We start from the raw sequence: 22,361 nt of genomic DNA, 5'->3' as shown, positions 1-22,361 counted from the left end.
TTGCAGAGGTAAGAAATCCACAGCAGGATTAGACACAATGCAGGGATTCTGCCCCTGATTTTTTAATTACTTTTTTTTTTTTTAATGCATTAATGGACTTTATTTCACCTTTCTGGACTTCAATTGAAGTGTAGACCCTTTTTGGATCCGGACTCCATTGGTACCTCACTGGACTGTATTTTGGACTGTAAAGGACTCTCCGGGGAGACTTCACTGATTTCAATTTTATATAGGGTAGGCTCTGTTACTGTGGCAGCAGGACTGGAAATTTGAATGGCGTTTGATCTATTGTGCACATCAGGGCTTTTTGTCTGAGGACTTTGGCCTTTGTACACAGATGACAGTTCTGAATTGAGCTCAGGTCAAGTTGAGGAAAAGATCATTAAGACAAAGATATTTATTTAAAAGCGTAATTTGAAACAATAGAATATTCTCAATTTGAAACAGGTTTAGTAAGAGGAACATTGATCTGTTGTTAGGTAATTTATTTTGACCATTAAGTTTGGATACTCAATTGAATGTTGGCCGAGTTGCAAGCTACAGTTTAAGTGGAGGATGAAACAGTTGAACAGGAGCAGTAGCAGCAGCTGCAGCAGCAGCAGTATGAGTCTCTTGTGCATCCTCTGGCTGCTGGCTGTCTGTCTGGCTCCTGGTAGCCAAGGCCAGAGACTGAGGGAGACAGACGGAGACCAGGAGGCAGGCACAGCTCAGCTGGAGGAGAAACACGCGATCTGCCACAAGGATGGGTGCTACGCTGTTTTCCTCCAGAAGAGAAGTTTCAGGGAAGCGGGGCGGAGCTGCCGGGAGCGAAGTGGGACCCTGGCAACAATGCACACCCTGGAAGCAGCGGGTTTGGTCCACGAGCTGCTGTGGGCCACTGAGGCGCAGGGGTCCAGGTCCAAGCTTCGGCTTTGGATCGGACTGCACAGACCTCCACGGCAGTGTTCATCCACCAGGCCACTCAGAGGATACGTCTGGGTCACAGGTCTCACCTCTTTCATGTTTTACTGGGTTTTTTTGTTTTTTTGCTATTGACCATAATCCTTACAGACACAATTCAGATCCACTTCTAATAAGTCGCCACCAAAATCATATGAAGTTATAATAATAGTAGACACCTTCCAAAAAGACATCATACTACATTATCAGATTATGGTGTAAAACTGTAACCCCACACCCTGACTTCTCTCACTGTGGTACCCAGCTTCAGAGCTTGCTCTTGATGGTCATCACATAAACTTTGTTTTACAGAGGCATTGCTGCATGGCAAGTTCAATTATACTGATTGCAAACTACAGAACTAATTGAAGGTAGTTTATGCTCATTCACACAGCTTATACACATAAACCAAAAAGGTGCAGGGCAAGAAAAAAGTTTTTTTTTCCCTGTGCTTTTATATAGGAGTAAGTACAGCTGTAGCAATTTTTAAGAGACCGTAAACACATTTCATGCAGATCTACAGCTGCAGACCATTTGTGAAGAAGTTACTACATTTAGTCAGGGAGATGAACTTCGCCCCATCAATGGAGACAAGAGACAGGACACCTGGTGGAGCTGCCACAAAAACAATTGGCATTTTACGGCTCATGTGTAATGGGTTCAAATATTTCTGACTTTAGTGACTCCTAGTGGTAATATCAACAAACAGCAGCACCAATAAACCCCATCACTCATATATCCATCAGAATAATTTGAAAAAGAGTAAACCACATTAACAACATAGTTGTGTTATCTGAGCTTCAAAAAGTATTCAGAAAAAATATTGAACTGAGAAAATAAATGTGTGCCTTTACATACTGGTTTGTTTGCTTAACAGGCGACCAGGATGGTCAGTTCACCAACTGGCTCCGCGAAGAGACCTCAGGAACTTGTCCCATTTCCCGCTGCGTGGCGATGACAGTCTACACTTCTGAGAGTGGTCGTGAGAGCAAAGACAATTTCCGGTGGGTTGAAGGCTCGTGTGCTATGCCTTTGGATGGATATGTTTGCCAGTACAACTACAAAGACATGTGTTCGCCTCTGCGGGATGAGGGGAACGGCCCGGCTGTTTACACTACCCCATTTCACCTCGTCAGCACCCAGCTGACTCATGTGCCCTACGGGACTGTTGCTACTATGCCGTGTTCCACAGACAGCTCAGACCCAGAAGCTCCCACTGAGCAGATGGTTCTGTGCATGGAGAGACAGGACAATACGGTGGGCTGGTCCAGGGATGCCCCTCTCTGCTCATCCAGTTCTGCAACACAGAACCAGGACTGGTGTAATGGGGATCATGGATGTGAGCAGTTCTGCCAGAACACAGACACTGATTACTACTGTTACTGCTCTGAGGGCTTCACGATTGATGAGGATGGGTATAGCTGCAAGCCCGATCCCTTGAGCCAGACCGATCAACCGCTGTCCTCCGATGCTGCCAGTCCCACTGAGGAACCACAGATCAAGGAGGTCTGTGTGGAGATGGGTTGTGAGTACAATTGCGTGGAGACGTCTCGAGGCATCCGCTGCACATGCCCCCCGGGCTACCAAATGAGTCCAGATGGCCGTAAATGCGCCGATGTGGATGAATGTCGACAGGAACCTTGTCCACAACTTTGTGTCAACATCCCCGGAACCTTCCACTGCACCTGCCACTCAGGGTACCAGCCAGATGACGAAGGCGAGTGCGTGGACATTGATGAGTGCTTGGATGAAGGCAGCTGTGAAGGCACTTGTGAGAACACGGTGGGATCTTTCACTTGTCGGTGCAGCCCCGGCTATGAGCTGGGGAGCGGAGGAGAGTGCGTGGATGTGGATGAGTGTGTGGGGGAGTCGCCCTGCCAACAACAGTGTCTCAACTATATGGGAGGGTATCAATGTTACTGTGACAATGGCTTCGACCTGCAGTCCGACGGACTCACCTGCCAGCCTTCTCCTGATGATGAAGAGTACTCCACTCTGACTCCTTACCCCAGCGACTCTGCATATATACCTGACTTTGACCCAAACAGCGATGTTCCCTGGTCTTCGTCTTTCACCCCCGATCCAAACTTTGAGGCTGACACTAACTTTGACGTTGATTGGCTGACCGTCGCACCTGAAGAAATTTCCCCTGAGATGTCTCACAGGTCAGACAATGATCTTAACCAGTGGGATGTCTTATCGCCAAGACGATATCACACGACCCCATCTACAACACAAAAGCACAGCACAGGCAATGAAATTGATAATGAGGCTGAAGCTAAGTCTGGTGGTAGAGAAGCTAGTGGTGGGGTTGGAGGAAAGAGCTCTCAGGGGTCACATTCTGGGACAAGGGAGGCAGAGGAAAACAAGTTGGACAGTACAGAGGAGACACCAGGGGAAGGAGCTGGATCGACTGCAGGTAAAAAGAAGCACGACAAGAGCTGGCTGCTTGTGGCCCTGCTTGTTCCTCTCTGCGTCTTCCTTGTAGTGATGTTGGCTCTGGGCATTGTTTACTGTACCAGCTGTGCAGTGGACAAGAGCCTCAGCCTTTCAAACTGCTATCGCTGGATACTCCCCACAACGCCTCCCGACAGAAGGGACGGAAAAACCCAAGCATGAACCTTAACATAAACAAACACACACACAGATGTGTTTAATGCTCAGATGTCTGTTAACATTTTTTCTTGTGGAGCTGGACTGCTCATTAAAACCTAGGAAACCTTGGATATAGTACAGCTGAATGCCTCCCCCACCCATCATGGAAAACTTCAATCTTTCTGTTGCACACTCTGTTGTAAATAATTCACTCTCCTGCCATGTTTCAAAATTTCAATAAAACCTTTAAAATGATCAATACTGTGTGGTCCATAAACCAGTCTTGGTTATAACAAAATTAATTCACAATGAACAGGTAAAAGTGTTTGTGTGTGTGTGTGTGTGTGTGTGTGTGTGTGTGTGTGTGTGTGTGTGTGTGTGTGTGTGTGTGTGTGTGTGTGTGTGTGTGTGTGTGTGTGTGTGTGTGTGTGTACGTGTGCGTGTGCGCGTGTGCTACAAAAACTGTATGAAAAGTGCTATAGAAATAAAGTTTAATTTGATTAGATTTCAAATAGCCTTAAAGATCCAAGGGTTCAAATACCACCAAGGACCCCATCTAATGCAATTTTTTTTCCTCTTTTGTCAGTGTTTTTTCTTCTTCCCCGCTTTTTCTTCTTTCCACTTCATCCCTACCTTTGCAGTGTTCCCCAGCTTGGAGGCCAATTGTCTTATCCATGTGACTTGTCAAAGTAATACTAACAAAGACATTTCACACAGTTCAACAGAGCACGGGGCCTTTCTGCCAAAAGCCTTGTTTAAGCATCACTTATCAAATTGAGGGTCACAAAGATCTGGAGCTGATCACGGTTAACAATGAGAGAAGGCAGCATACACTCTGGAGGCCTCATCACTCCATCACGGGGTAAACACAGAGAGACGGCCAGTCAAACAAAGCCACCTTTATACCTATGGAGTCCATCCGTCGGTTCATCCATCCTCTACACTGCTCAACTCTGTTCAGCATTCCCATTTCTTTGCCGTTCATGTCCCTTTTTATGTACAATATGTCATCTGACCACACCATCCAGCATGGATACAAAGGGATAACGCTGAGTGGTGCAGCAGAAGTGTGCTGGGCCCATATAACCCATAGGTTGGTGGATTGAAACCATCCTCTGCTTCAGCTTTTACTTGATTGCTACAACATAGTCACAGTCTAACTAAAAATGACTACTCCTGTAGCAATCACAGTTGTTTATTTGACTTACCATGAAATTGATCAATCAGAATCGTACTTTCTCAGCACTATTATCTTTATAAACAAGCTTTTAACACAAGTGTTATTACTTTCACCCCCTACTCAGCCTCAGGCACAAGAGCAAAAACATCTGGAGGAAGAACTTAAAGCTTGTGGCTACCTCTGCTGGACCTTTAGGGAAATGACAGCACTCCTGAGAGAACAACAACACAGTGGGTGACGAGGAAAGACAAGACTAATGTAATAATGTCATTGCAATTTGATATATGTCACAAACATTTACTATGCACTGCTTCTAAAATGCTTCTCAGTTAAAAATGTTGATGCTTGATGGATGTCCTCAGCCACAATATGGCTGCTTTCACCACTGCATCGCTTTCAGTTCCTTTTTTTTTTCCTAACATATTTGTAGTCTGCCCTAAATCTTGAACATTTTGATTTCTTTCCGGAAAGAAAGTTTGAATTTAGTCTCTTGTGACTTCTTATTAGGTATATCACAAAACAGCTGCGTATTGAGAGGTATACTACAATGTAGTATATAATTTTATTTCATAAGCCACAGTTGTGGTTCACATACAGTAATCTGCTGTGGGGCTCCACCATTAAAGACATTTGTAGAAAGAAAACTACACACAATTTGAGGTCAGTGGCCGATGCAGGTCAGTTTTGTCCTACAATAAAGACAGAGTATGCCTTTTGTCATCTGCCAAATACAGCAGAGTGGCGCAGCGGAAGCGTGCTGGGCCCATAACCCAGAGGTCGATGGATCGAAACCATCCTCTGCTAGCACATTTTGTTCTATAACTTCAACGTAGTGGCATTCTATTAAAATGACTGTACTGATCACAGTTGTTTACATCACTTAACATCTGATTGATGGGGCAAACGCGAAGTCTCGGAGCTGGTTCCTTGTAACAGAGCTGATGTTGTACCTACCCTGACTCAGGCGCAATCAAAGGAGCAAAAACATCTGGAGGAAGCACTTAATGCTCATGGCTTCCTCTGGTAGACTTTTAGAAAAACAACAGCACACCCCTGCACAGTTTGTGAGGAAAGGTGTGGGTGTGAGGTCTGGGCCTTTCTTTGTGGAGCTTGGACGGTCTCCCTGATTTGTGCTTTGTTTGAAATGACTGAAACATTTTCGTCAATTTTATGTTTTTAAGCCCCAGTGGCCTAATGGATAAGGCACTGGCCTCCTAAGCCAGGGATTGTGGGTTCAAGTCCCATCTGGGGTGGTGTATCTTTAGCTGTCCAATTTGCCTGGTTTGCTCTTCAATTCTGGTACAAAATTTGAATTCAGTCATTGAGAGAATCACAATCAATAATGTCATCAATATTCACAGATCCAATTCAGTAGCCTGTTTCACATCAATCACTGACCGGAAGAATTCTATTCTACACAATCATCATTTGCATGTGCAGGTTGATCAGCACAGCATTTATAATTTTCCACTGATTGAGCAATTGTGGGACATTTATTTTCAATTGGCTTGACAAAGAGTTTAAACAGGCTCTACAACCACAGCACACTTGTCCTATTGCTTCATGATATCTTAGCTTGTCTCTTGTTACAAGTGCTCATCATTTCCATGTCTGTACTGTTGATATCCATTTTTATGTATTCTGTCTGAACACTCCCTCCACCATGGATGTGAGTGATATAACACTGCAACCAGTTGCTGTTTCTTTTGTTTGGTTGGACACAGCAAAGACCTGCCATGACCACAGCAGAGTGGCGCAGCGGAAGCGTGCTGGGCCCATAACCCAGAGGTCGATGGATCGAAACCATCCTCTGCTAGCATCTTTTATGAGCCTCCTCTCTTTCAGTCAATGTGAAAATGGGCATTTCTGCTTTTCAACAAAGCAACATGGCTTTTGACACTGCACTTGCGCTCTGCTGAACTGTTAACTTAAACGTGTAAGCCCCAGTGGCCCAGTAGTGACAATGACATTCCTCGGTTATGCATTGTCAAACAATTTGGTTCCTGGGAAGATTTAAGCTCTCCTGAAAAGAGTAGCAATCAGAATTCACGTCTATGTTCTGGACAAAGCTGGTGACTGATAGGAAACTCTGCATTATACACATACAAAAAGATGCAACAAAACCAAACTTCTGTCACAGGTAATATAAAATATTAGAAAAAATGGTAATTGTTCTGAATGACACCAGCTGAGGTGGCTCGGGCATCTATTTCGGATGCCCCCCGGACGCCTCCCCAGGGAGGTGTTCCGGGCATGTCCCTCCGGTAGGAGGCCTCGGGGCAGACCCAGGACACGCTGGAGGGACTATGTCTCTCGGCTGGCCTGGGAACGCCTTGGGGTGCCACCGGAGGAGCTGGAGGAAGTGTCTGGGGCGAGGGAAGTCTGGGCAACTCTGCTCAGACTGCTGCCTCCGCGACCCGGCCCCGGATAAAGCGGTAGCCAATGGATGGATGGATGGACACCAGCAAATGTTGTTTACTGAAATAGGGAATTGCAATGTTGTTACTTTAGTTTTCCCTTTCTTCCTCATCCATGGTGCTGCTATTCTTCTGTGCTGTTGTTTTCCTAAAAATCCAACAGAGGTCGCAATGAGGTCCAAAAGCTTCCTCCAGGTGTTTTTGCTCATTTGGATGACCCTGGGTGGGGGTCAGTGTTTTTCAACCTTTTTTGAGCCAAGGCACACTTTTTTCTTTGGAAAAATCTCGAGGCACACCACCACCCGAAAATGTTAAAATTTGAAACGCTGTCGCCTATATAAACGATATAAAGTCATTCTCATCAATGCTTTATAGTAATAATGCTACTCGTCATATGGTAATAAAAAGAAATGACCAAATGATAGTGATTTTTTTTTTTTCATTTTTATTTATTGGCGGAGGTTTAGGGTTGGTGTGGGGTGGCAACGGGGAACAGTTCAGTCACCGGGTTGAACAAAGGGCTTGACTGTGGCTGGAAGGCATGGATTTGTCCAAAGTTGTCCAGCCAAAACCCAATAACAGGACGTCCTGGTGCCATTGGACATTTGGTGGCCTCGGAGTTGCCGGGACGCCTCACTCGTCGTCTTTTTTCCCCCTAAAAACAGAAAATACTTTAATAACCACATTGATTCCAAAAAACTACCTTTTGAGCAGTTTAAGTGACATCTTGCGAACATTTATGAGTTTTAGGGGAGGAGAGAGTTCATACATAGTTAGAAGCAGACGACCAGCCAGGATATTTCTGCTCATGGATCCCTGCCTCAATTCTGGCCTGGTCATAGTACTTTTGTTGTTTTTTTTGTTGATCCTGTTTAGACTTCCACTCTGGAGAGATGACAACACAATGCCAGCACGCGCACACACCCCCAACGACAAGGCAGCTTCTAAACATGGGTAATGTGTTTGCATCTCCAACATGCTACCTGACACGCTATGGTGATCAGCACACACCAAAACAAATGTTCAGGGCAAGCATTCAGAAAGAGTTCTAACACAAATCGACATGTAATAGGATGTGGTGGTTTTACACCCAAACATGTGATTCACTGGCATGGCTCACTGACACTACACACACGAGAGTACACACAAAACCTTCTTCACTGCTGGTTGCCAACTTACAACTAATAAATTTAAGTACATGAACTAAGCAACAAAAACACAACACAACACAATTATTACCAACACTCCAAACCTAACATAACCCCCAATAATTACATTTAAAACACGACAAACAGAAACTCCCAGCATGCATTGCAGCTCTCAGCTCGTTTATCGCTACAAATTATTAAAATGGAAGATATATGTGGGAGATCTAGGATTTTTAGAACCATGAGTGTGAGTGGTGTGGCTTTCAATGTCCTGTAGTTGTTCTGCGATTAACTGGAATTTGCCGTCACTCTCAACAGGTCTGCAATGAACCTCCTGGAACTGCCGGCGGTCCGCAGCGCAGCAGTTTTCCTGTGAAACGTACAGGATGCTACCGGCTTCAGATACCAGTTGAGCCGCTGTCATGACCTGCAGTCGTGATGACGTTACATCGCTGCGTCGTTCACGACCCGCCTACATTTTACCACTCAATGTTGCGGGACTGCGCTCTGGGTGCTCTTTGCCTCATTACGTCCCGCTCCGGGATGAACTGCAGTGGGACTGAGGCTCAAGGAGCCGCAGTGGAGGGACGAAAGAGCCGCATGCGGCTCCGGAGCCGCGGGTTGCCGACCCCTGATGTAGGTACAAACAGCCAGAAGCGCATTTTGAGCCAGAAGTGGACAGGTGAACTCACTTGGACTTGGAAGGGACAGGGGAACCAGCAGGAAGGACAGGACACACGGTCTGAGAGGTTCCCTCAACACACTGGAGACAAAAGAAAAAGTGTTAGTTAAATACACAAGTTTCACAAGTTGAGAGACTGTTAAGATCAACACCAGGAGACACCAGGTCACTTTGATTGATTATGAGGCAACACACATAGTGAGGTGGTATTTAAAGGCGAATTGCAGAAGGAAAGGTTTGATTTTGTATTAAATTCAATGTAATTTAGATCAAATGTGTCTTTTTTTTAAAGCATATTTTATTGTGCAATTAAAAGAGATGTAATTTATCAATCCCAATAACCTGTCAAAGTATTTTCTATGTTTACTACATTTAAAACTCAATGATCAACTGATCAAAATAATTAATATTTCATCACCTGAAGAGTCCCACATTGCTTTACATCTTTAACTTGTCAACAAGTGAAATCACAGCTCTAAGTTCCTGTCACTGAGCGGTTCCTGAACGTCTCACCGGTCCCTGGCTCTGAGGACCCATCTGGATGGTGGGAGGAGCGTGATGGAGCCTCGGAGCCGTCACTGGTGGAGTTGGACATTCAGACATTTGAGATGCCGCTCCCACATCCGTCCGCTCACTGTGGCCACCAATTGGACCGCAGTCCGGCTGAGAGAGAGCGAGGGCTGCAGAGGGTTCAGGCTCGGAATTCATGACACTCTGGACCATTTCTGGTGAGAAGCGTTCACTCAGAAAGGCCAGGAAGTCTGCATCAATCGTTCTCGAGACAGAAAGAGCATTGGACATTAGGATGAGGTTCACAGTCGTCTTAAAGTAAAAGCTGTTCTAAGAATAATGATGCAAACACTGGAACGCACGGTTCTTAACAATAGAAATGACTGAATTTATGATTTCTTTCACAGCAGTGTATAGAAACACAACTGATCCCACTTCTAACAAACATAAACCACAATTAAATAACTGTAACAATGCACTGTGTTGAATATATCTTTTCCCATGTCTCAGAGATGTAAACTGCAGGGCAACTTAAAGAATACAGCATGAATTGCAAACAACACATACCCGAGCGATAACCTCGATATCCTGGAGTGGATCTGGTGGGTTATAATTTTCAACAAGATCCTCGAGAACGTTGACAATGTTCATTCTAGAGATGGAAAAAGCGTTGAATACTAGAATGAGGTTCACAGTCACTTTAAAACCAAACATGTTATACAAGAATAATGATTTAAAAACAGGACCTCGTGAAAGCATGGAGCCACATTAAGAAAAACTGACAAGAGTAGATCAGATAAGCCTAAAAACCTGTGTAAAGCTCCTTGTGTATAAAACTTCCCGCTCTCGGTTTTCACTTCAAATCATGTATTGTGGCTAAAACTTCACCTTATGAGAGTACAACCTGCTCACAGGCCCCAAAACATGCCAACAGCTCCATCTTGATCACCTTTGGTCTCAATTTTTGTAAAAAGTGCTCACGCTCTGTCAGACTGCAGCACAACACTTTGAAAAATGCTCCATTTATACTCCACATTTTATAGACAAATGTAGCTGAGTGTTTAAACACAGCTAGCAAAGGTGATTAAACATAATTTGAACTTTTCTGAATTATTTTTGAGTGTGGCTGACTCGGTGCTGACTAGCGCCATACTGACGGTAGTAAGACAGTTAAAATAATATCTTTTTAACTGTTTGTACGAGTGTGTCTGAGAGCAAGGTGATATATATATATATATACATGTGTAATAATAACAATAATAGTGAAAAAGTATCAATAAAGTACGAGTAGCAGAGAGAAAGCAGATGTAAGACTGCAAATGTTTGTATGAGTTGTCATGGAGACATGGCGTATTGTAATGAAAATTCATAGAAAATCAAATTGTTTTCAGCAAACTCCACAATACTCTTATTTTACAGGATCCAGGTACCTCAGTGCCATATTTAAACTAGAATTACTGTAGCGATTGTTGTATTTGGTACTGTACATCCATAAATTGGCATAGAGGTACCTGGGAGCCTGTACTGATACTCTACTATAGTATCAGCTTATTTACATAGATGGAGATTCTAAGAGAGTGTGGTTTTTCCCAATCAATAACATTTACTCGAAGTAAGTTGAAATTATTAAGTTAAAGCAACTAGCAGAGGATGGTTTCGATCCATCGACCTCTGGGTTATGGGCCCAGCACGCTTCCGCTGCGCCACTCTGCTGTGTCCATGTCACACTAAAATGAAAATATAAAGAGGGATATACACAGCACAGCACAGCAAATGCTGAATACCGCACCATCAGTGAAAAAGCTTCCCTGCTGTTATGAAGGGTCAGCGCCACACAACAGTTTCAACAGGAGGGAGAATGTATTCTGTTCCCTGTGAGTAAAGTGAAATATATATATACAAAAGGGAGCATGATAAAGATGTGACTCCAAACAGCTGAGGAGCACTATTGACGACTACTATGCATAGCATAGTTCAGATTAGAACCTGAATTGAATCTGAATTATGAGCAGCGATAATTCTGCATTGATGATGTCTGCATTGTGAAAGCATGAATGCCGCGATGTGAAAGGTTAAAAATCCTATCAGAGAATCATTTCAAACCGGGGAACTCTGTGTTATGGTCCAAGCATACGTGCTGCACCACTTTCGTCACTGTCATCGCACGGCCTATACTTTTATATTGAAGCTAAATAATAACCTAGAAGACCAAATGGATGGAGAGTACTCTAAAATGTGTATAAAATGTTTCGATTATTCACCGAAACACGTATCAGTATGTATTTGCAGTACTAACAACTGTACCTGTAATACGGCCTTTGACCACCAGGGGGAAATGTTGAACACTGGGAAAAGCTAGATAATACACTTCATAAATGCATTTTATTATATCATATAGCTGGTTTAATGTGCCTTTTTTAGATGGCGTGATGGTAGTTTTATTATTATTTTTTTAATCAAAAAACCTTCATCTTCCAAACCATGGGAGGCCTTGAGCACTCTTTTATAAGTTTGAATAAATGTTACTTCTCTCAGCAGCATTATGTATATTTAGCTGCCCCCCTCATTCTCACAAAGGGTTAGTGTTGCTGTTATTTCTTTAACTATCAGACAAGAAATCATCAGGCTTCAGTTAATATAATTTTAAGCTGGAAAGGAGTCAAATAATTGCCCAATATGTAAACGTGATCTTAGCCAAAGTGACTTTTATGTGTATGACAGCATCTGCTGAGGATTTGAACTGAAAACATAATTGAAAGGTCTGCTATGTTGTATGAAGCCAAAGACGTCTCGAAACATGAACTTCATGTTCGTCTAACCTGCGTCTGTGCAGTTCCTCGACCTAAATGAAGCGACAGTCAATCATTTGTTTCCTTTGTTTTGAAATAAGGAAGTGTTGTATTCTAATTTGTTTATAAAGTCAAGCTGTAATTACATACAATTTGTCGCTTCTTTCTCTTTTATTAGGAGTAATAAAACTTGGGTGGTTACCTTTTTTGTTGGGGGGGGGGGGATATGAGGAAACATGATGGTCAAAGCGTGAAGACAACTTTTCAACAAAGTGATGCTTTGTGCAGCACACATGTGAGATGTATGTGATTAAATGTGTAGATGGCGTTATAAAAGTATATCCTAAACGTAAGTATTTGAAGTCATTTTCAGTTTTATTCCTCACATTTTTGTTTAGAAGTCTTAGGGATTAAAATAAAAGTCAGCACGACGTGAATAAAATGACATTTATTCAAGTTAATGTGTCCTTCCATCTTTAACCAACATGAATAACATTGCTGAGTGTGACCGCTCCTAACCTGGGCTTTGAGATTCCTCAGCGTTTGAAGTATTCATTTGGATTCATTCATTCACAGGAAACACAGAAAGACATTTTCTGACAACAGCCCAGCAGTCACTCGCTCACTGCACAACAAGAGCACTTTAGTCTTCTTTTTTTTTTGTTTTTGTTTCTGCAAAAGAAAAGAAATAATAGGAAATAACTGCGCAAACACTTTGGTCAGTCACCTCATTTGGAATGTGATAACAATGTCAGTATAGTTCACCCATAAACACGGTTACAAAATATGCCCCCATCCAAATGCATGCCCCCAACATTAGCCCAAAGGTTCATTATCAGCTGTTCTCCATCAGGCAACTCAACTGGTTTGTCGCGGCGAAGCAAAACGTGCATATTTCATGACGCTTTGCAAAAGTAACAGTTCACAAAAGGCAATAAGTACATAAGGCAAAAGAGCATTTGGACAACAGTTGACACAGGTATATTTGAGCAGCACTGATTTGCAGACCGGACTGCTTTGACACCTTTCACACAGGCTTCGCGTTCTTTGTATTAAGACGATTAAAAAGCATTCCAGAAATGTAAAAACATTTGAGGCTTTAGTTTTTTTTACAGATGCAAAAACACAATGTCACATGTCGCTTTACATCGGATAAGACATTTACTTTGTTGAAGGCTTTTTAAGTGCCGCACACAAAGTGGAGAAACACAGATTGAAGTCAGCCACGTCGAGCCGCTAATGCAAATCTCGACGCTCCTTAGGTAAAACATGGAGAAGCCTGACTGAAGGGCAGGTTGAGTGTCAACAGTGAAACCTGTGCAAGGAACAGGGTTCAGTGGCGTTACAGCCAATATGAATATAAATTGTAAGAAAAAAAAAAAATGCTTTGGTTTCATCATGTGAAAATCCTACTTGAAGTGGATTTTTTTTTTTTTTTTTTGGGCTGACAAGACGCTTCAGTGGAGGGCAAGCATGTGGAATATTATGTACTTTGGCACCGTTTGTTCCTAAAACACGAAAAGTAGCGAGACGACCCCGATTCCATTTCAAACCGGTTCCTTTCTGTGGAAAAACTCTGTGGGAATCCTTGATAGTTTAATTTTCTCACACAGGCATAAATCATGCTTTTGAGGTTAATCGCCGACAGTAAATTAGCTGAAAGTATGTATTATCTGGTAATGTGTCCAGGGTGTGTGTGTGTGTACCTCATCCTTTCCCACAATGTCAGCTGGGATGAGGTTCAGCGACACCCCACTTCCAACTCTTACAGAGACCAGGTTACTGTGTTTTGAGTATAAATAAGCTCCACCTTCAAAAGGATCAGAAATGAAGGCGTGCCACCAATCAAACAAGAAGTTTTACAAAATGTGTCTGCCAGTCACAATCGAGGGAACATTAAAATGTTCCTGAATTAACGTCAGTCAATGTGTTTATTTTGCCATCCTGGCCCCGTATTGAAAGAGGGATCACTGTGAGCACCCAAACTGACCGTGAAAACACCGACAAAAAAAAAACAAAAAAAAACTGTACAAAAAAATAAAATAGCCCTTTTTTTTTTCCTGTAAACTTTTTAACAGTATCCTTGACCTACACAGATTAAAGATTGAAAACTTGGGACAAGAGTCACGGCACAAATAGCACGGTTGTTTGAATAAATTAGCAGTCTGTCATGTTGGTTGTTTGAACTGCGAAGAGACCGGCTTTAAAATTAAAGCTCTCTGCTCCACAGGGCACTGCAGCGACGGATATCTACAGCGAATGTCAAAGCAAGACGGTTTGATAAATATGTGGCAATGTAAGTTCTTTTTGTTTTGATTTTTTTTCTTTTTTCTTTAAAGCTGCCGTCGGGGTTGTTACACAGTCTGGAGGCCTCTCTCATGGCCGTCCAGCTGCACCTTTATCTTGTGCAGCTCTTCGATCTCCTGGTGGTGGCGCTCCGTCTTGTGGCGCACCAGAGAGCGGTAGAAGTGAATGGTGAAGAGCACGAAGATCACCCCCACCGGCACCATGATGATGGTGGAGGCCAGCGCCGCCTGGAAGCCGCTGTTCTGCGGCACGGTGGTGGCAGAGACGGTGGTGGTGGCCGTCGTGCTGCTCTGTGGCGCGCTGCGCCCCTTGCCGGCGTCCACCGGCAGGAACTTCATCCAGCAGAGGAGCACCACCTCCGCCAGGAAGAGGAGGATGCCCAGGGCGGTGGAGAAGCCCCAGGCCAGTTCGATGTAGAGGTGCATGCGCTCGTGGGGGGACTCGCTGACCGAGTTGAGGTTGTGGATGTTGCTGACGGCCTCCACGTTGGGCAGGATGCAGGTGCTGATCAGCAGGGCGAAGAGGTGAACGGCCACCAGCACCGTGGTGCACACGCTGAAGGCGATGAGGAGCACGTGGGGGTAGTCGAACTTCACCTCCAGCTGCACCTCCACCATGGCTACCTGCGACAGAAAGATTTAGAAGGGGGGGGCGGGGGGGGATGCACGTTTACAGTGTGACGGCTTCACTAACCTCACGTCAAACTTGATCAAAGTCTTCCCGGTCCTGCTTTCTCAAAACAGAGCTCTGATATATTTCAACTGTTTAAATTGATTTACTCGTTGTAAACAAAGAGGAGGTAGTCTGTGACTGGGTGAGCATGAAAAATACCCACAGAAAAAGATTGACAACTGTTCCCAGATGACCGAAAGGGGACAAATGTGTGGGCGGCCGCTGAGTGATTAACAGGAAACTAGTGGCAACACTTCAGAGGAAAGTGACAGATGTTCCAGTCAGGGCGAGACGCTGCCAGGGATTTTGAACCTTTTTATTTTCTCCTCCCATCACTGCAACTGGACAACAGGTATAAAACAATAACGATATAGAATTTGTTGAGAGAAAACACTTGTGTTTCCAACAAGGGAGTTCGTGTTTGATAGAATCATTATTGTTTTGCGAAGTACAAGGACAAGTGAAAAGAATCAACAGGATCTTTTCAAACCATTTCCTGCCTCAAACCATTTCCATGGAGAGCACGTACATTTCGTGTAAAATGAACCGAAACCTTTAACTTCCTGGGGGGCAAAAAAACAAACAAACATACCATTGCAAAGCCGGAGAGCAGCGCCGAGGTCCTGCTGGAGGCCTTCAGCTTAGCTCGACTCAGGTAGAGCTTCCTCCAGGACAGCGCCTGCACCGAGTGGTGATTGGAGCTCACCAACTCCAGGTAGCTGCGCCGCACCCAGTCCCTGTAGTCCATCCCGCCGCCGTCCGGGGCTCGCTCGGAGACGCCGGGGGCCGGGGAGCCCATGGGGACGTTCAGCTCACTGCTCATGGCACCTGGTGGTACAAAGAGGGCCTATTATTAACGACAACCATTGAGTGAGTCTGGTGCAGCCATAAGTGGATAAAACACATTTATTCAAATTGATGTGTCACACTCTGCTGTCTGCTCTTAATATGGGCTTTGGTTTACATAAACACAACACAATGAGAACGGATCACAGAATAACAAACAGCATCTGACGAGCTGTGATTCATGGCTGATTATCACCAGATAAACAGAATGAAAATAACAGCATTCCCTTGACTGAGCAATCGCAGCGACTTCGACTTCCTTTCAAACGGCCACTCCGGACAAACATTCCCACAACCTACAGTGAACTCTCGTTGGGAGGGGAATGAAGTCTGTCCGTCACAGGAATGTTTTCGCTTCAACATGCTGCTGGCAGAAGGCCAGGGGGGGGGGGGGGGGGGGCTGAAGACGGTTGTGACAGGAGCAACAGGGAAATTAACACATGAATACAAGGAGCTTCAAGACGTCAACAGCACGACTGCTTTCTGTTTCAGCATGTTTACAACTGTAGGAAATTAACACGAGTCCTGCTGGAAGGTAGGGAACATTTACACCTGTAGAATCAGAACATGGGAAGAAAACAGAGGCTTTTCAAGCACGGACGGTGTGTCCCATGAGGGCTGCTGAAGAGCGTTAATGGACACACAGCAGCAAAGTGAATCAGATCGTTAGTAAGCAATTACATTTAAGAAATTGGTGAAAATTCTAACTTAAAAACTTTTATTCTCTCAATTTGGGCCGTCTTAAATAAGTGCACACTGTTGTATTATTACAGCATCATTTTCAGCATCTCAGTCTAATTCCTCGTAAGTTACATTGGTGTGTTGGAGGAAGATGCTCTGAAATGCTACTGCTTCTCAAAAGAAAGTTGGTTTTGTTTGTTGGAGAAACGCAGTTAAACTGAAAGTAGTGAGCAGTGCAAACACCCAGGAGAACTCTTGTGTCTTTAACTACCTGAGCAGAAAGGTCTGTTTACCAAGACCACCATGCACCAGTGCAGCTCTGTTTCCGTTGTGTTTCCCTTGTTTACACAGAAATGGAGAGAGGAGCAAAAATGTTCAAACAAAACAAAAAAAAGGGTTCCATGTCACTGCCAATGGTGTTGTATACATTTTTTACAAGAAAACATTGAGCGACTCTATTGGATAAAAGGACTATTGAAGATGAAAAGGACTGTTCAAGGAGCATTTGGGAAAAATGAGGCAGTCCTCTTCCAATAAAGAAGAATTTACAAGCAGCTCTGCAGATGTAATAAAAAGCCAGCCCACAAAGTCTTTAATAGTTGTATCTGCATTAATAATCTGATAATAGCAATAACAGGACAGGTTACTACCAAAGCTAGCGATGTCCCACTGTTGTATTACTTTCCCTCAAACACTGCTCATGCACGAAAACGCCAACATCCGCTAAAAGACATAAAACATTTTAATGGAGAGGTAAAGTAAACACAACAACTCAAGACACCGAACTATGAAAACACGAAGACACCTGAAGCATTCACTCATGCAGCACAATGCATTTGGAACGTACTTAAACTTCATGAAATTGACAGCTTAAGTAGAGAGAAGGTGGACTCGCCAGTGCAAAGTATCCGACAATGCTTTTAGATGTCGCGCTAAAACAACACCGCACTTAAAAACCTCTGCTCTCCCGTCGGAGACGTTATGAACCTTTTATTGTGCATGGATTGCTCGGTGACCTTCTCCAGAGCGCATGGCTTTAACAGGGGTCTCATAAACAGCTCTCCAGTCCATTACTCATAATAAATCACATTTACAAAGTACTACTACCCTAATATATATCGCCAACTCTTCGAGGGGAGATTTACGCCCATATATCAAAATACCAGAGACATAACAATATTAGGGCGGCATAGTAAATCATGAACAATTTAAAATAAAGGGTAAACAGTTATCTGTAGTTTACCTTAATACTTGAAGGATTTGAGCGGCAACCAGTGCTGGTCCATTTTTTTATTTTTATTTTTTTTGAAGAGGGGGGTTATTACTATACAACCATAACATGTTAGTAAATAAAATAAATAAATAAATACATATTTGAAGGGTTAGGGTTAGGATTTAGAAATGGCGGCCCGCTACTCCGAAATGAACGCAGAAGAAACACTAGTGTCGCGTTCTGACACTTTGTCTCCCTCGGCCTCTGACTGTGCAAACACAACACTCGTCCTCCGAGTTTGTGCAAATAGGCATTTTACCTTCCAAAGTCACCATGGCAGGGAGAGACAACGTGGCTGAAAACTACTTTTCCCGACATGTGCATTTAAGCATCTGAGATACTTAAAAAAAAAGGGGGGGGGGGCTCAATCTAATGTGGGGAAAAAAAAAAAAAACAACAACTTGGCCGCTATAACGTCACGCTACAAAGGCAAAAATGTTCCGTTTTGCTTGAGACATTTTAATACAAGTATAAGTAGGAACTAATTCAGAGCTAAACCATTACATATAGTCTGTAACCTTTTAAATAGAGTCTTAGTTTCAGACTTTGTGAACAAAAACTTGTTGCGACATTGTGTTGGATTACAGTCTGTACAAGTGCACCTACTGGTGAATGGAGAACCGGGAACGAACCTGGTGAAACTGCTTAACACTATATTTGTCTTTGCTCCAGGACTCATTCCTACTGTGCATGAGGTTTGGCGTAAAAAAAAAAAAAAAAAGGTTTGATCTATCGCATACTCTGCAAAATAAAATTGTGGAAAAACCAAGGTATTATTTTCTGTCATCACAGATCCCGTCTTTTTTAAATTAAATCCTTTAAATATTTGTCTTCTGTAACAAATCGCAAACCCAAAATAAGTTAGAGGCAGAGTGTATTTTTAACTTGGTGTAACTTCTACTAACTCGCTCTGCTTTTCAGTCAGTAAAGTTTCAAACCAGTAATTTGATCTGGAATATGGCAGGAGAGTTAACAGGTCCAAATTTAACCATCATAAATAACTTTGACAAAATATTGTTCTCCACAAATACTGACCTCGATTAAGATCCACTAGGACGATTTCTCACCCTCCTAATACACATTTTACTTAATTCAACGTTATAAAGCACTGCATAAATTCATATCCACAATAATAATTTTTACTTTTATGATGAGGGTTAAATAAATGAAACACAGTATTTTTAACTTCTCATAACTGAATACTTTAACAATCTGGTGTTATTGAAGAACATTTCTATTAAGGCTGTAAAGCTTAAAGCCCATACTACAATCACATATCTTGAAAGATTGTGTAAAAGTGACTAAGTGAGTCACTCGCAATAACTTTTGTGCACACTTCGGGAATGTTCAAGCAGTTTTTCCTCATATTTCTTGAAGAACAAATACTAAATAAATCACATCTACTTCAGTAAATAACAGCCATTTATTAAATTTCAGATTAGGATGAAACATGAGATGAATGATGGGTTAACTTGTGAAAAAGTCACTCATAAGTAGTTTCAAAATGCTTTTCATTCACATGATGAAATAAGCACTAAAGGTTAACCATTAAAGCAGGTATTTTGTGACAGATTACTACTCTGTTGAAAATACAGGTTAACACAAAGGAAAGGTATTTCTAGCTTTTAATATCACTTCTAATATCTCCAACCTTCTCGCATATAGCTTGAACTCGAACAAACAAAATTGTCCGAGTTTCACAGTACAACGCATGTAAAGGTTAGATGATCTGAGTGTGTAACATTAGTGCAGGTTTAAAGCTGCATGTATATTTAGAGTAAGTTAGCTCAACTCGGTAAACGGATCCTGCTAACGAAAGCTAGTCCGCCCTTGGTGCTGCAGTTATTTTAGTTACAGTCAAGGAAAAAAAAAAAAAAAAAAAGACTCGTTGGGTATTCTCTTGTGAAGAAGTGAGAGTAATTCATGTAAACAATAAAAACTCCCTGTATCGGTGTAAAGCGCGCAGAGTGGCTAAGCTAACCGAGCTAACTCCCCTCCGCGGCTTCTCTCCCAACTTGTTTCTGGAAATAAAACTCGTCTCTCGTCTCACCTGTTCGCTGAAGAGCCACAAACTCCTCGGCGGTGTTTTCCTGTCGCTCCACGTTGCAGGGTGATGAGAACGGGTGGACGCTGCCCGGGTGTCTTCGGTTGGAGACGCTTCCGCCGTCGGGCTGCAGTTTTTAACGTCTACAGCTGCGCTCCGCTCCGACACAGTCCGAAACCTCCCCGCAGAGCTCCGCCATAACCCGGGAAACCTGCGTGACGGCTCGCATTACCGCCGGGTTTACCTCTTCACGCCTCCGCCTGCGGTTCAGGTGCTGCCCGGAGCGGAAGCAGAGGGAGAGCGGCTTGTTTACCTCCGGTGAGCGAGCGAGCGAGCGAGAGAGCGAGAGAGAGAGAGAGAGAGAGAGAGAGAGAGAGACGGGAGGGAGAGAGAGAGAGAGAGAGAGAGAGAGAGAGAGAGAGAGAGAGAGAGAGAGAGAGAGAGAGAGAGAGAGAGAGAGAGAGAGAGAGAGAGAGAGAGAGAGCGCCTCCAGCCCGGCGGGCTGAGCGGGCGGGGCCTACAGGGGCGGAGACATTAGAAGATGCGCTGGGCGAAGGGGGGGGGGCACCACGAGGGGCACCACGAGGGGCACCACATCGTTTAGAGGATTTTCTATACAATTTTAAACCTGTATCTAAAGAAAAAAAAGTTACAATATTGTCAAAAACCTTTCTGGTTCTTTGTCTGGACCTGCAAAACATGGTTATTCTAAAAATGAAAAATAAAAATTTCTTTGTAGCTTCATCACTTTTAGAAAAAAAGAGGTTTACCCCTCTTTTTCAGTGCTTTTAGCTATTTTAGAATTTAGTAGAATTTTATTGATTGAACTGTTCTTCATTCATCTATTTAAAAAAACTTACAGTTGAATGTCATGGAGCCAAATGTTTGCAGCTTGGCAGCGTCATCAATGTGTGCTTCAAACTTACAAGAACCAATTGGATTGGACTTCAGCTGATAGACCTTTCTATGTGTATTAAATAATTATCTCCATTTATTTTTCTGCTGCTTTCAACAAACATTTTCAAGAGAGTTTAGGAAGTCAACAGAGACCCACAGCATCCTGAGGAAGTGGCTGGTCATGCTCCAGTTACTGTGATGATAAAGACGACTGCACTCTTTAAACATGCACACACGAACACACACACACACACGCACGCACACAACATTTACATTAGCCAGCTAGTGCGTATGCAAAAGAAGTGTAAACCTGCAGCTGTGGTGGAGGTTATTACACAAGCCACTCCCAAGGTGGCCCAATTTTTTTTTACACACAAATTATAATATTAATCGGACATTTTAATTGCAGGCCATTTTTTTCTTCTTCTGTCATAGTAAGATGAACTACAGCTGTAAATGCTCCACATAGTAGCATCAAGATAATAAAATATGTGGATGACATGCATCATGATGGCAGATGCATGTGTGGAGTTTTCACCATTGTGTAAAAACTTTTCAAAGGGAATAGGGAAACATAGCACGTCAACAATTGCGCACGTCATTGCTCAAGTTACTTTAGAAAGGAAGACTTACCTGCCAGTGAACGAGAATGAAAGTAGGTATTTGGAAAGTAACTTGTGCATACTGTGTGTGTGTGTGGCGCTTCAGTTCAGCTAAGATAATGCCAATTACAAGGCGGAGGTTTCTCTAAAATCTGGTAGTTATTATTAACTCAAAGAATCATTTAACAGCTAATAACAAAAAGAAAAAGCAGCGATGTTGTGATAGAAGGTAATATCATCTGTATCAGTGCTTCAGTGTTAATGATCAGTTTTTGGCCGGTTAATAGCAGAGGTCGTACAGTTTTACACCAGAACATGCTATTTCCCAACACTGTTCCTTTGCATGATTAAAATGTTGTGTTTTTTTTATATTTCCTTTAACATTTTATGCTTTTGAGCAAAGTATCCATATCATATAGGCAGCTATGATACCAAATTTCATATGGGAATAAAAAAATTGTGGTATTGCAGATCACTAATTGACTTGCAGTACTAGTTCTTTTTATGTTTTATTGACATTTATAAGGATAATAAATAATCTGAAATGAAAGCAAGACAATATACAGACTAACATGCCAGTATAGAGCTGCCAACTGACAGGTGCACATTGGGATTGAACCTTTATCAATATCAGCAGTCTTGTAATGGTAGATCTAACAAAGGCTCGATACACAGAAACCACATGTTGGATGTTTTGGCATTCACTTTTAAATACATACACTTCTTCTTGAGTTATAAACAATGTGCATCTTTTCCGCAACAACAATAAAAAAAAACTC

At 42.9% G+C, this 22,361-nt stretch overlaps 2 protein-coding genes across 2 annotated transcripts; one reads left to right on the top strand and one right to left on the bottom strand.

Moving 5' to 3' along the window:
• LOC308139735 (uncharacterized protein) lies at positions 1-3,789 on the top strand. Its single transcript, XM_080509247.1, has 2 exons — positions 1-985; positions 1,817-3,789. Exons 1-2 carry the CDS (start codon positions 556-558, stop codon positions 3,556-3,558), a joined length of 2,172 nt encoding a protein of 723 aa, XP_080365373.1. The 5' UTR covers positions 1-555; the 3' UTR covers positions 3,559-3,789.
• An 8,904-nt stretch (positions 3,790-12,693) lies between these two features.
• Positions 12,694-20,357, bottom strand: orai2 (ORAI calcium release-activated calcium modulator 2). Its single transcript, XM_080508381.1, has 3 exons — positions 20,090-20,357; positions 15,832-16,067; positions 12,694-15,190 (listed from the first exon to the last, which is right to left on the bottom strand). The coding sequence occupies exons 2-3, from the start codon at positions 16,060-16,062 to the stop codon at positions 14,615-14,617; spliced, it is 807 nt and encodes a 268-aa protein (XP_080364507.1). The 5' UTR covers positions 16,063-16,067; positions 20,090-20,357; the 3' UTR covers positions 12,694-14,614.
• Positions 20,358-22,361: the final 2,004 nt, after the last annotated feature.

The sequence above is a fragment of the Blennius ocellaris genome (assembly GCF_963422515.1).
Source record: "Blennius ocellaris genome assembly, chromosome: 14".
Lineage (NCBI taxonomy): Eukaryota > Metazoa > Chordata > Actinopteri > Blenniiformes > Blenniidae > Blennius > Blennius ocellaris.
The sequence above is the reverse complement of the archived record's forward strand: the minus strand, read 5'-3'. Positions and strand labels throughout refer to the sequence as shown.

Coding starts and splice junctions, on each gene's coding strand:
- orai2 (XM_080508381.1), bottom strand. CDS start 16,062: ATGAGCAGTGAGCTGAACGTCCCCATGGGCTCCCCGGCCCCCGGCGTC. Junction 15,191..15,831: donor TGCTCTCCGGCTTTGCAATG/GTATGTTTGTTT, acceptor TTTCTGTCGCAG/GTAGCCATGGTGGAGGTGCA.
- LOC308139735 (XM_080509247.1), top strand. CDS start 556: ATGAAACAGTTGAACAGGAGCAGTAGCAGCAGCTGCAGCAGCAGCAGT. Junction 986..1,816: donor AGGATACGTCTGGGTCACAG/GTCTCACCTCTT, acceptor TTTGCTTAACAG/GCGACCAGGATGGTCAGTTC.